At 36.3% G+C, this 13270-nt stretch overlaps 2 protein-coding genes across 2 annotated transcripts in view; both read right to left on the bottom strand.

The window, feature by feature from the left end:
- The window catches only part of trim3b (tripartite motif containing 3b), a 39069-nt gene extending 37424 nt beyond the window's left edge, over positions 1 to 1645 (bottom strand). Inside the window, exons 1-2 of the mRNA XM_067397925.1 lie at positions 1551 to 1645; positions 71 to 138 (exon numbers count right to left, since the gene is read on the bottom strand). The gene's annotated coding sequence lies outside the window, so the exon portion shown is untranslated. The remainder of the gene's footprint in view (positions 1 to 70; positions 139 to 1550) is intronic.
- Positions 1646 to 3737: 2092 nt separating this feature from the next.
- fhdc3 (FH2 domain containing 3) lies at positions 3738 to 11451 on the bottom strand. Its single transcript, XM_067399317.1, has 12 exons — positions 11017 to 11451; positions 8815 to 8876; positions 8449 to 8548; positions 8088 to 8173; positions 7808 to 7908; positions 7337 to 7407; positions 7119 to 7226; positions 6931 to 7001; positions 6733 to 6850; positions 6418 to 6582; positions 4607 to 5164; positions 3738 to 4567 (listed from the first exon to the last, which is right to left on the bottom strand). Exons 1-12 carry the CDS (start codon positions 11449 to 11451, stop codon positions 3971 to 3973), a joined length of 2472 nt encoding a protein of 823 aa, XP_067255418.1. The 3' UTR covers positions 3738 to 3970.
- Positions 11452 to 13270: the final 1819 nt, after the last annotated feature.

Below are 13270 nucleotides of genomic sequence, written 5' to 3'. Positions count from 1 at the left end.
AAATCAACATTTTATGCACTTGAGGATTCATTTCCCAACACAAAACATAATATGGAATTATCCAACTTACCCCAACATGTTGCTGCTTTCAGTTATCAAGCTGAATTAGACTGAGACATCATTCCAACTATGTGTGATCTATAAAGAAGGACAAAACAAATGTGACAAAAAATAAAAAAGTGAAAGTGAGTTCAAGTCTACTAGCAGTTTCCACAAAGAAAAAAAAGCAGAGACAATAGTAAGGGAAAACAGCTAACTTTTTTATTATTAACATTTTATGTTAGATGAAAAAGAAACAATAGTCAAGGAAAGGAGCTAAATTTTGTATTATTATTATTTTATGTTAGATAAAAAAAGAAACAATAGTCAGGGAAAGGAGTTATGTAAGTTTTAGCGTGATGACGTTGCTTTCGCATGCACAGAACAAAGTCAAATCGTTTTCCAAGATATGTGACTTTTATTATATAAACTAAATGGAGCAACTCAAAACCCAATTTTACTCATTTTCAAACAGCCCTTAAAGTTTATTTAGAATCTATAAAAAAAAAAAGCCCAAAGAACTGTATATTTGCTAAATGAATTTAATGTTTCTGATGCCCTTTCTTTTTATTTAAATTATTGTTTCAGTTTATACTTACAAAATGTGAACGTGTGAAATATGTCAAGAACTTGGTCCCCTGACTTAATGTCTTTTGATGTTACAAAATCTTATGTTGGTACATTTGTTTTTCGTTAAATTCTAAGAATAATAATAGAGCTATTCGTACTCTTTTACAAAGAGAAATTGTTACTGTCCCTTATGTTTTGTCTCTCTCTATATAATGTATGTATATTTTCAATCTATGTTTTGATCTTTTATATTTACTTCCCCCTAGCACCCTGTTTTATTTGTTGTAATTTGTTCTTTTCCTTTTTTCCCCTCTTCCTTTTGATGTTGTTTCATCACATACTGTATGTTATTGTTCTTTGAATTAAAAAAAAAAAAAATGTCAAGAACTTGGTGTTGTCAAATCGTTTACTAAAATATAGCGCCATCTCCTGGACACTTTTGATACCTGGATACTTTTTAAATTACTAAGTATGGGAAAAGCCCAACTGAGCCACTAAGATAACATTTGATTACAAACGTAAACAGAAATTATGTACTATTTAATTGTTTAACAACCCAAAGGCAGTTCACTGTCATTCCTTGTATAACTCGCTCCACAGCTTATTACTTGCTTACTATGAACGAGACATTAATGATTCCATGTCAAAATGTTTACATTCCGTCACAATAGTCAATAGAATTAAGCTATTTTAAATGTATTATAATAATTTTAAATAAAACACACAGCCCACACCCTCACGTTAAATGATTCAGGTTTTACTCTCTCTGGGGAAAACCTCACGCTAGCCTACTAAGTAAAATCTTAACTTGCTAATATAACTAAAATAATACCATTTTTAAATTTGGATTTTAGTAGTACAGTTGTAGCAGTTATTCATGAGGCATACTTCTTTTCATTTCTAATATTAAAATAGGTTTGTTAAATAAATAATATACTTACTTTAGATCACCAAAGTATCACAGGTCTTGCAGATGTGTTTTGTCAAGAATTCCCAGTCCCCAACAAAGTGATCATGTCTTCCTTTCCTTCTCTAAAGCTCGAGTTTCTTCCTCGTTTTTTCTTTCTCTTGTCCTCTCTCTCTCTCTCTCTCTCTCTCTCTCTCTCTCTCTCTTGCTCTCTCTCTCACACACACACACACACACACTCACACACACACACACACACACACACAATCACGCATTTTCCACATGCAAGATGTAGCTACTTCTTGTGCATTATTTTATGAACAACTTGCATGGAAAGCATCCCATTATTTAGGAGTGGTCTAAATGGTGGGACACTATTAAACAAAACATAAAAAAGGATAAATTACATTTACTGCATATGGAAAAAAAAGTTCTTAAAAGCCTAAAAATATATGCTACGTAGATAATTTTATAGAAGATAAGATAATTTAAGATACTTTTGTAGAAGTTCTATATTGTTTCATGAACAAAATCAGCCTTTGTGAGAGAGCTGAGGAGGACCGTATGAAAGAAGACTCTGTGCTCTGCAGTTTTTTCCAGGGGGTATTATTTCCCTGAGACACCAGCCAAGTGAGATCACACTGTAAACATACACCATTACCTAGACAACATGGCAAATTCTCTTCATTTCCATTTTAATCTTGATGAACACGAGCAGAGAAAGAGAGAGGGAGAGAATGTATTGCGTTCAGACAGCAAAAATAATGTGGAAGAGAAACATGAACATGAATGAATAGTGACATCAACCATTCTGTCCAGGGCTGCCAGAGTCCGTCATGCTGCAGTGAAAACTTCTTATTGCTTTCTGTCATAGTAGTCCAAATACTTTTTGCCGTAATTTAAAAAAGAATAGCTATACCTTTAGAATTTAAACACATATATGTACTGCTTGATAACAGCGTTTGTGCTACATTTCATTAATATAGTGGTTTTCAAACTTTTTGCCTTTTAACGGGAATGACAGCGAGGATGAGGGATAGATGTAGGTTTCTTCAGTGGACTGTACTGTCATTAAAGGGTTAGTTCACCCAAAAATGAAAATTCTGTCATTTATTACTTACCCTCATGCCGTTTCACACCCGTAAGACCTTCATTAATCTTCGGAACACAAATTAAGATATTTTAGTTGAAATCCGATGAGGCCTGCATAGGGAGCAATGACATTTCCTCTCTCAAGATCCATAAAGGTACTAAAAACATATTTAAATCATTTCATGTGAGTACAGTGGTTCAATATTAATATTATATTAAGCTTAGGAAGCATAATGAATCAGTGTGTCAAATCAGCTGTTCGGAGGGCCAAAGTCACGTGATTTCAGCAGTTTGGCTGTTTGACACGCGATCCGAATCATGATTCGATACGCTGATTCATTATGCTCCGAAGATTCCTGAAGCAGTGTTTTTAAATCTGCCATCACTAAATAAGTTGTAATATTCTCGTCACTTTATAATATTAATATTGAACCACTGTACTCACATGAACTGATTTAAATATGTTTTTAGTTCCTTTATTGATCTTGAGAGAGGAAATGTCATTGCTCCCCATGCAGGCCTCACGGAGCCATCGGATTTCAACTAAAATATTTTAATTTGTGTTCCGAAGATTAACGAAGGTCTTACGGGTGTAGAACGACATGAGGGTGAGTAATAAATTACTGAATTTTCATTTTTGGGTGAACTAACCCTTTAATGTGTTTTTGAATTGCTGACAATACACTGAAAAAATACCTGTCCAAGAAATTTTAGTAAAATTTCAAAAAGAAAACATAAGCTGTAGAAAATAAGTCATTAGGAGCTTTATACATCTTTTTACAATGAAAACCACGAATGAAAACACGATAAGTCCATCCCTCACAGCCTCACTTTCATACTGAGTAAGGGTTGGGTAAGGGTCTGAGTAAGGTCTATTGTCCAACACTTATTTCTGCTAATAATTTCGATAATGCTATTCATTTTCAACCTTTTTTGTGATTCCAGAAGATTCAAGGTACTGATACAGCACGTTTGACATGGTTGACTTGACTGGCAACTCTTGTATTACTAGTTGAAGGGTGAAGGCACACACAAAAGGCTTTAAAAGGTGGAATCCACACTTTATTACATAAAAATAAGACAAACTTTAAAAGACGAACAAAAATAAAAAGCATTTCAGTCCCTGAACTTCAGTGTTGTGAACCAATAAAATCAACATGTTAGAAATAACAATCCTAAAGACTTCAACTTAAAACTAATAAGATATCAAGACATCAGCACACATCATCAGGTAGTTTTGCATAAGAACACAAAAGACATCAAGAACGTTGTAAGACAAGTCCCCAGTTGTCTACATCAAATCCTTTACGGCAGCATAAAATCCTTAAAAGTATAAAACTCTGTAGGACATGCCATGTCTTCTTAACCGACAGTTCCTGCCCTGTTTCTTTCCCCAAAGCGTCGAAAGAAAGACACAAGTCCTGAGCTTTCGGGTCTTTTATCTGGAGGAAGCTCCTGTCCATTGCGTTTCTGAAAGATCTGTCCAAATTTGAAGTTAGATGCCTGCTCTTTTTCATCAGTAAGTGATGCAGACCTTAAAGACATCCCGTGTGCTGGAGTTTGCTTTGAAGGACAGTCTGGTAAAGAGGATGAAGTCCCCACACCTGATTTATGAGAGAAAGGGGGCTTGTCGCGCACAGGTGTGTCAGGCAATGCCCATACCCCATCATCAAGGACGTCCACCCTGGAGAAGGAGAAAGAGTGTCTCCGGTGGGGGGTGTTACGTGGAGAGATACGAGGGCTGAGGATGGTCCACGGTGAGCCTAGACCTCCCATTCCGTTCTGCAAGGCCAGATCCACCTCTTTTATATTCCTCTGTTGAGGAGTAGAGGTGCACACACCGTGGCCTCGGGAACGATCTGGTGTAATGGTTCCACTCAGGCCGCCGCAATCCTGAAAGCGGAAGATTTTGCCAGAGAGCTCAGGCATTTTGTCTGCTTCCTCTAAATTCTCATTCTCCTCCCTTTCTCCTTTATCCCCGTCTCCAGTCTCTTCCACTTCTCCTTTATCCATGTCTCCAGTCTCCTCCACTTCTCCTTTATCCATCACTCCACCTTGAGTGACCACAAACTCTTGTTTGGTCGAGGTGTTGCTACACCCATCGTTTTTATGGTCATTGCATTCAGGAATCAGTCCATCATCAATGCACTGTCCTCTTTTGGATGTGGCGCGTGCCCGCTGAACATCGTTAACGCTGCAGAGTGGAGCCTCCTCCTTCCGACAGATGTTCTCTGGTTCTTGCATCCTTGAGATCTCAATTTTCTCCTCGTTGGTTTCCGCAGGGCTGTCTAGATGCCCTCTGCCCTCACGCTCCTCAACCTGAGGGCGGATGTTTTTGATGGGGCTGTCTGTGACAGATCTGTCTCCAACAGGCCTCCTGCGAGAAGGACGGTGACTGAGGAAACTGGTCAGGACAGATTCTAGAGCGGAGGCTTCATCGCCCGCATACCGATTGGAGCATGTGCCGGTGGATCGGCGCTTAGCCGTTCTGGTCAGCTTTTCTCTTTCTCTCTGCTGTCGCTTGCGAGTCTCGGCCACTTCTCGCTCCCGGTTTTCCTGCAGGACAGGACAGAAGAGGCTGTGGGTGTTTCTCCAACATTGAGAACACATAGACAACAGATTTTGACGTTTTCACCCCCTTTTTTTTTTCCAAAAATCTTGGAAACTTTTTGAGATGTCTTTATTTGTGCAACTTTTAAATGCCTTATGTAAACGGATTTTATTGTATTACCTTTCCTAGTCCCAGTCTTTAAAACTGTAAATAACAAATATAACAGTTACATTTAAATCTAATATACACAAATGTGTGAAAAACTCATTTCAATATTGTGTTAATAATTTAGCAAAGAAAAAAAGAAAAAAAGGCTCTTATGGATGCATGGACCTCCTATGAAAGCTTGTTTCAACCATCAAAGAAAAATAAAAAAGGTAATTGTGACTTTTTAATCTCACAATTCAGACTTTTTTTCCTTGCAATTGCAAGTTTATATCTCACAATTCATACTCTTTCTCAGAACTGCATGATATAAAGTCAGAATTGCATGATAAGAGTTATAAGACTGACATTTTTTCTCAGAATTGCGAGTTTATATTTCACAATTCAGATTTTTGGCTCAGATATATAAACACATAAACAATTGTGTGATATATAGTGAGAATTGCAAGTTATAAGATTGACTTTTTTCCCCCCCCTCAGAGTTTAAATCTCTGACTTTATAACGAGCAATTGCATGTTATAAAGTAAGTAAATAAATAAATAAAAGGTAATTGTGACCTTTTTTATCTCACAATTCTGAGAATAAAAAAGTCAGAATTGTGAGATAAAAAAGGTCACAATTACCTTTATTTATTTATTTGGTGGAAACAAGCTTTCATAGGCTCCACTATAGAGGCTTTACATAACAGGCCTTCACACACTTATATTCATTATTTTCTTCATTTGTTCTAAGGCTTTGGCAAATGCAAATAGTTTCTTTTGTACTATATGCATAAATGTGCATGTATGTTACTTTGATTGTAACAAATTTGATGTGTTCATTTTAAACTAGATAAAAGTAAATAATAACAAATAAAATTGTGTTATCACTTCTATCACACTGAAAAAAAATAGGGACAAAAAAAAGTTTAAAGCTAACAAATAATATCTAAAGTGTTCATATCTGAAACCAGAATACATTTTTGTAAACAATATGCAATAGAAATGTCATGCAGTGAAAGTATTTGAAGTGTTTTGTGTGTAACAACACCAGTAGCACCACACTTGTAATAAAGTTCCCTGCATTTTGCCCTTATAAGACATGAGAATTTACCTGTGTAGCTCTTTCAAACCTCTCACAGAAGGAATGAAAGATAGAGCAACACTCCTCTAGTTTAAATGCGGCTGGGTCTTCACAGAAGTACTCTGCCACGGAGGCACTGATGGTGTCCAGTTCCTGAAGAGAGGCCTCCACGTCCGCAAGCCGAATGTCTGCCAACTGTACAAGAGCAGACATACATTATTCCCAAAATACTGATACTCCATGCTGTTTTGCCTATTAAGGTAATTACAAAACAAATCACCTGACATTATGTTGCAATTTCAATGCATTTTCTTGTAGGTTACACAGAAATCCAAAATATCTTACACAAAGAAATGCTTCCATCTGATGTTGTAAATCGGGCTGTTTACTAGCGTCCATCTTTGCTTGCCTAATTTTCTCCAACTCCCTTTGAAGGTCCATCTCCACCTCCTGCTTTTGGATCCTATATTGAATTTATGAACAAAGTGGCATTATACTCCAAAATGCATCTCCTATTTATTACAAAACATGTATTCTACCTACCTTGCAGCAATTCCAATGTGTTGAAGCTGATCAGGGAAATGCAGCAAAGCTTCATCGATCTGCTGGGCTTGCTGTAATAAATGGAAGATTAAAAAAAGTCACTGTATCATTTAAAAATAATATAATATACACACACAAAGAATTAACATCCAACAATAAGTCCTGAAAAATGTGATCACTTAATTTACCATGGATACATAGTGCATAAGGTTCATGCCAGGTTTATTTGCTTTGGTGTCCACCAGTTTAAGCAATGATGTCATCCTGAAGCCAATGGCACTACCTGCATAGCCACCCTGAACAAGATACAGCATTTATTATTACAAGTCATTTATCTGCTCCAGCTGTAGTTCACACTCAGGAATAGTGCATCTATAACAAACAGAACAGACCATGTGACACTCACTGCATTCATGTAGTTACCAGCCTTCAGCACCAGTCTGATGATTGAATGTAGGTCATCACATGCCAGCAACTCTAGTAGGTAAAAAAAAAGTTCAAGGTTAGCATGATTTTTTTGTTGTTGTTGTTGTTGAAAGATAACATTTTATTTAGCAAAATTGATGAAAAATAACAGTAAAGACATTAATAATTTCATATAAATGCTGTTCTATAAAGAATCCAGAAAAAATAAAAATAAAATAAGAATTGTTTCTTGAGCACCAAATCAGCATATTAGAATGATGAACATTGTACAGACTGTCCACTGAAGCACAATATGCACTTTGGACCATTTTCAAATAATGCTAAGAACATGTTCATCAGGTTTTACACAAACCAATTTTTCACTTAAATTCATATGCTGATAATTTCTAGTAAAAAAAAAAAAAAAAAAAAAGAAGCATTTTCACTGGTGGTTTTAGACTTTTGGAAGTACCATTAGCAGCAGTTGTCATGACAGCAATGGAGTGCTTGATCTCCTCTATAAAGGGAAAAAACTCTTCTCTGAGGAGCAGGCTCTTTAATCTCACTTTATACCTGAAAACAAACAAAAGTCACAGAATTATTAGCAGCTTTTTAGCTAAAGCTTATTTCAATTAGCTTTTTAACACATTTCAACATGTTTAAATATGTTCCCACAGAATTTACTCCAAAAACAGCACAGAAATTGGCCTTTTAAAATGCTTTGAACCATGACAAAAAAAAAAAAAACTCACCCAGGCACTTGAACCAGCATCACCATGAAACGGTCGGGATCATTTAGCAGAGATAAATCTCCATTGAATGACATCAGCTTCTTTGTCTGGAAAGTGTCAATACATAAGCAGTGTTAAAGGGATAAATAAAAAAATAAATTAATTTACTCACCCTCAAGGTGTTCTAAACCTGTATGGTTTGGTTACCAACATTATTCAAAATATCTCATTCAAAAGAAACTCATACAGGTTTAGAACAACTTAAGGGGGAGTAAATGACAATTTTTATTTTTGGCTTAGCTATCACTTTATAAACCGAACTGATCACATAGCTGATCAATAGCACAGCACAATGTGGTCATATAGAGAAAGCCAGTTTTACCTCGATGTCATCGGGCAACAGCTTGTTGAGTTCCTTCAGTTTCCCAGAAGCAAAGCAGAGGTTACCATGCCTGACAGCCTCTACAATGTCCTTCGGTGTCCTGAAAATTGCACGGAACCACAGATAAGATGTTTTTAAATGGCTACTTGGGAATTATTTTGGGAGCTCTCAGCAACTTGTCACACATATTACTTATAATGAATGTAATTCAGTGTAAGGTTCTTCTAGACACTCAATTTAGATTGTCTTGCTAACCAGGCAGTCATAGTACAAGTACAAGATTCACTCCAAAAAGCAACAATGTTATTGTGAATTATGAAATTAAGAATTAAGGAAAACAGACAATAATTTAATTTCACACCTTACCTTTTAAACTGTTTTAGCAAAATACCAATATTCATACTTTTCTTAGAGTTGAGAATTGATACCTAAAAAAAAAAAAAAAGACAGATACATGGTGTCAGTTTGTCATAAGCTGGGAAAGACTTCCCTGAAAATAGCATATATTATATTCAGTGACAGGAAATAAAAAAAATAAAAAAATCCAGGAAGCATAATTTCATTGTATCAGAGAAGATGGAAGTGGAATTAAAAAGACATGAGCAAACATTGTTGTGAAAAGTTCAACATTTCCAAGATTAACTTCCACACAAACAGTACATGTTCCTTAAATAGATGTGTAACAAAAGTGCAATAGGGCAGACGCGCATTTAAATCATCTGGTCACACTTAGGTTTATGTGATAACAGTAAAATATAAAAGATTACCCTTTCACAGACAAGGCTTAAGCTAATCCCAGACTAAAATGCATGTTTGAAATGAGAGAACACTATGCTGCACATGCAAAATAATAATAGTATATTTGAAATTGAAATTAATCCTTCATTATACTTTTAAATACTTTTGAAGGGAAAATGTGAATGTGTTTATTAATGTTTAATCCTTGTGAGCCCATTTAATATAAATGTCTTAATGGAGGACGTTTGAAGCATGTCATCTAGACCTTTTATTTTTATTTTATCTCTTCTTATAGTTGATACTTCAGAGTTAAGCATGTTGTTTGAGCTATTGAAATGGCCTCGGGGACAAGTTGGTTAAACAAGAATGCGCTGGAAACCAAACAAGCAAAGCTAATAATCTTGTTGCGCTTCCACCTAAATGAGGTCTCAGAAGACAGGATGTTCAATACTGAAGCTTTATCAGAGCATAAGTACTGGAGTCACCTCCCCAGATCATTTGCCTTTTGAAAGGTGAGAGACACAAATGAGTAATTGATTGGTTTGATGTAGGCCATGAACTACATGGCATGTTTAATTCACCCACTTGCTGCTAAACTTTCGATCTTGATACACGAGAGATGACATCGGAGCCGTCTTTCAACCATGCATTGCTGTCCCAGCCAAAGGGCCTCACTGGAAAGTACAGCTATAGGTATACACAACTAGTTTTCAATGACAAATCCTTCAGCTTTACAATAATCTCAGTGTCCTGTTAGTGGCTCCCTATACATGTATTGCCTTTTTTCCTTATCACATTTTGGTAATCATCATAATTATTATCATTATTATTTGAACACCTAAAAACACTCAATTAATCCTGTGATAACCGTTTTGAAATTGGACATTGCATAATAATTAAAAAAAAAAAAAAAAGTACTTTAAAACCTTTTAGCTGGCTCCTCCCCCTAGAGGCTGGTCTGATGTTTTAAATTGTACAAAATTACTGCACTATTTTAAAATCAATTTTTTTTTCTAATGTTGACAAAACATATCATTGAAAAGGACTGAGAATCGACGTTCCATATTTGTTTTGGGATAGAATTTGGAACACAAATTGGTTAGACATATGGCTTTGCTTTTCTAGAAATTTTGGAGTCCAAATTAATTTTGTAAAATATATATTTTATATAAAAGAAAAGAAAAAAAAAAAAAGGTTTAGTGCAGTACATTTGCTTTACAGTAAAACTTTTTTACACTGCTAAGCGTTGAAAAGAGACCAACTTTAGGTCTGTATAACAAAGCATTCATGAATTAAAACCATTTAAGTTCGATAGTGTATTTTCACATCTATGCTCAAAAAGGAGGTGGCAGTTAAAGGTGCAGTTGGTGATCTGGTAAATGCTAATGTTAGCCTGCTAGCATTGAAAACATGATCCCTCTCTGGAAATCGCCATCCAAAGCCACGCCTCCTTCAAAACACATGAACGCACTCGCACACACACACAGCTGCTCTCGGCAATGCGTCACAAGAGACGGCGTTAAACTACCTCATGTCAGCATAACAATAATAATGGTGCAGGGTGCACGAGGGTATTTAAAAACATACGTGTCCTTTCTGCCTATCAGCGTATTATTTCATTCGGACCGAATATAAAAATTGGATGAACATTATGGTCCTACGCCTTCCATAGACCATATATATTTATAAAAAATACATTTAGACTGTTTAACATAGGGATTGCTATCAGGATATGAGGAGACTTTCAACCAGTATAACAAAAAACGTTACTGTAGAGAATCATCTATTGCACCTAACAGGTTAAATCAATTTTTAAGTAAAGGCACTTACATTTTCTGCTTCTGTAGTGATTTGCGAAAGGCCCCACACACTTTTTCTGACCGTCCCACCCTTACGGACCAAACCCTGGTGCTCGTTGTGGCTGAAAAGCTCCTCCATGCGCTTAGTGTCCAGCTCAAAGTTCTCAAGGTTGCGTTGGGATGTCCACACGTTGCGCTTGCCCAAAACGCTGTGCCTGGGGATGGCGTCCCAGTTGAAGTTGCGCATTTTTGAGCGCCGTTGGACAGTCCGGGTGAAGGGGTCCCCAATAAGTGAAGGAGGTGGAGGCGGTGGGGGTGGTAGTGGAGGTGGTGGAGGGGGAGGAGGAGGTGGAGGGCCCAGGGGAGGGGGCTGGGCGGTACGTCTGAAGGGTGAGGGCTCATTTTGAAAGCACCTGGAGGAAACAGGAGGTAGAGGTGCCGTGGTAACAGCTGGAGCTCCATCCATTGGAGGACACGGAGTGGACATCCAATGGTCTCAAATCCAGTTCACTGGCTGAAGGGATCTGATAGAAATATATTTTTTAAAAATTATAAACAATGAGAGGCAAAAACTGGTCCAGAATTCCTAGAGAAGCAAGAACATTTAATTTAATGTTCTTGCTTGGAATGAAATTCACTTCTGAAAAATAACTTTAGCCATCCAAGATTACTACCATCAATAACATGATAAATAAAGAGACAATTTAGGAACAGATGGTGGACTGTTCAGCCTGTTTGTTGGATATGGTGGATGCAACCAAATGTCCATAATTAAAAACAGCAAACATATGAATTTCCAATGATAACACTTAGACTAGAAGAGCAAGTTGCTTATTTGAGAAAGCCGTGCAAGCAAACCACAAAGTCAGATAATACTTTACAACACCAATTCGCCCATTAACTTCAATAGGCAGTTAAATAAACTATTTGATTAACATTATCAGGCATAAAGAACTTTGCATATGACACATACTTTGGTCTCTACTTTTGAACTCTACTGGCTGCTAAATCTACTTTTCAGGTGTAAGAGGAAATTCCAACATTTAAAGTAATTTAATGCTTTGGACGCGGCTATCATTGTAGCCTATATAGCATACACATTGTGTTATTATGATAATTTACCTAGAAAATATTAATGTAATTTTTATATAAATAGGCTATTAATTCATATACATAATATATACATTTTTAATAAAAGCATTATTTTTCATAAAATTACACTAGCAAAAAAAAAGAAAAAAAGAAAAAAAGATTTGACTTATTTAACTTAGCCAACAGCAATTCAACAAGTATGTTTACAAAAAAAGGCCGAGGATACAAATACGGTTATAGAGATCACAACATTATTGGAGTTCTGCTGTTTTAGACAAAATAGTTGACTCCGAAATTGTCCAAAATGTTGGTGAAAATACACTGACAATTATAAAACTCTGAAATGTGTAACTCCCAAACAAGTGAATAATTAAAACTCAGTAAAACATCACAGAGTACAGAAAAACCAAGAGAAAAGCAACAGAAAGTGACAGAAAATTAATTAAATTTTATATGTACGTACCGGTAAGTAGATAATATTAGGATGAACGCTTAATCAACTGACGTCCATTGCTGGAGAAACTCAACAGACAATCCTCATGTCAAACGCCATCAACTTCCAGCACGAGCACTTTAATGGATGAGAGTAGCCACACCCCTCACGCCCCACCTGAGCAACTCTCACCTTTTCTCCTTTATATGCTTCAGAAATAAAGAACATTGTACATTATATATATACTACTGGGCTAAGTGAAAGGATTTAAATATAGAACGTGGATGCTCTAGTCTATACTGGATCTTAGGAGAACACGGATTTAGACTGGAGGAGCTGAACACGCAGCGTCAGGTGGTTCCTGGGAAGAAGGAATAGGATAGAGCATCAATAAATATTTAATTAGATATGCAAGTATATGTGAAAAATTAGATGAGAGCAAAAACAAGGAAGGAATTTAATATAATAAATCATGACTGCATAACAGCAAAAGTAGGTGGCGATATGCACACAGGATGCAACGCGCCAAAAAACTAACGAAGAAGAAGAACATTGTACATAATTAAAGAAGAAAGGAAACTACACACACTGGGTCAGTATGCTACTTTATTTTTAGTAACAACACAACACGCTGGGTTAAAACAGGTCTACAGTTTGAATTGTAACTGTTGTAACTGAGAAGCCGCAGCTTAAAGGTAATCCATGTCGTTTTCCGGTGTGTAAAACGGTATGTTTCTTCAAAAATGACGTTATAATGCCC

This window comes from Chanodichthys erythropterus, chromosome 10, assembly GCF_024489055.1.
Source record: "Chanodichthys erythropterus isolate Z2021 chromosome 10, ASM2448905v1, whole genome shotgun sequence".
In the NCBI taxonomy this organism is placed as follows: Eukaryota; Metazoa; Chordata; class Actinopteri; order Cypriniformes; family Xenocyprididae; genus Chanodichthys; species Chanodichthys erythropterus.
The sequence above is the reverse complement of the archived record's forward strand: the minus strand, read 5'-3'. Positions and strand labels throughout refer to the sequence as shown.